Source organism: Eimeria mitis, genomic scaffold (assembly GCF_000499745.2).
Source record: "Eimeria mitis Houghton genomic scaffold, Emh_scaff4953, whole genome shotgun sequence".
Lineage (NCBI taxonomy): Eukaryota > Apicomplexa > Conoidasida > Eucoccidiorida > Eimeriidae > Eimeria > Eimeria mitis.
This window is the reverse complement of record NW_013573254.1, coordinates 3656-4385: the sequence shown is the minus strand read 5'-3', so window position 1 is coordinate 4385 and position 730 is coordinate 3656. Positions and strand designations below refer to the sequence as shown.

At 59.6% G+C, this 730-nt stretch overlaps 1 protein-coding gene across 1 annotated transcript in view; it reads right to left on the bottom strand.

The window, feature by feature from the left end:
• The window catches only part of EMH_0078760 (uncharacterized protein), a gene marked incomplete at both ends in the record, with an annotated part of 3541 nt that overhangs the window by 214 nt on the left and 2597 nt on the right, over positions 1-730 (bottom strand). The window contains one exon of the mRNA XM_013500039.1: positions 3-470. Within this exon, the coding sequence (XP_013355493.1) occupies positions 3-470 (468 nt within the window). The remainder of the gene's footprint in view (positions 1-2; positions 471-730) is intronic.

The following is a 730-nucleotide window of genomic DNA, read 5'->3' as shown; positions in this document are numbered from 1 at the left end:
TGCTCGGCAAGAGCAGCAGCCTGCCGCTGATGCAGCAGCAGCAAATGAGGAGAAGGAAGAGCAGCAGCAGCATGCTGCTGCCGCAGAGCTTCTACTGCTGCAGCCCTATCGGCCATACGCAATACCTGCTGCTGCTGCTGCTGCTGTTGCTGCTGCTGCTGCTCCTGCTGCTGCTGCTGCGGCGTGGGCCTGCGTGGGGGTGAGAGCCTCTGCTGCTGGTGATGGATGTCATGGGGGGAGACTGGGAGCATATCTGCTGCCCCTTGCTGCTGCTGCTGCTGCTGCTGCTGCTGCTGCTGCTGTGTGCTGCAGCTGCTGCTGCAGACAACCGGCGTGCTGCCAGCTAAAAAGGAGAGATCCAGGAAGCTGCTGAGCTCCTCCTCTTTCACCTCGCTGCTGCTGCTGCTGCTGCATGCAGCAGCAGCACCTTCAGCCCCATCTGACTCAAACAAAAACATAAACTGCGACGCCTGCAGCAGCACACACACAGCACACAACCACCACCTGCTGCTGCTGCTGCTGCTGCTGCTGCTGCTGTTGCTGCTGCTGTTGCTGCTGAGGGGTCAGCAGCTATCCACGTGCAGCAGCGAAAGGAAAGGGAGACAGCACAGTGCCTGCAGCTAGCTAGCTGTGTGGCTAGCTGTGTAGCTAGCTAGCTGCACGGCTCTCAGGCAAGAGCTCAGCTAGCTATGCAGGTAGCTAGCTAGCTAGCTAGCTGCATACACAACCA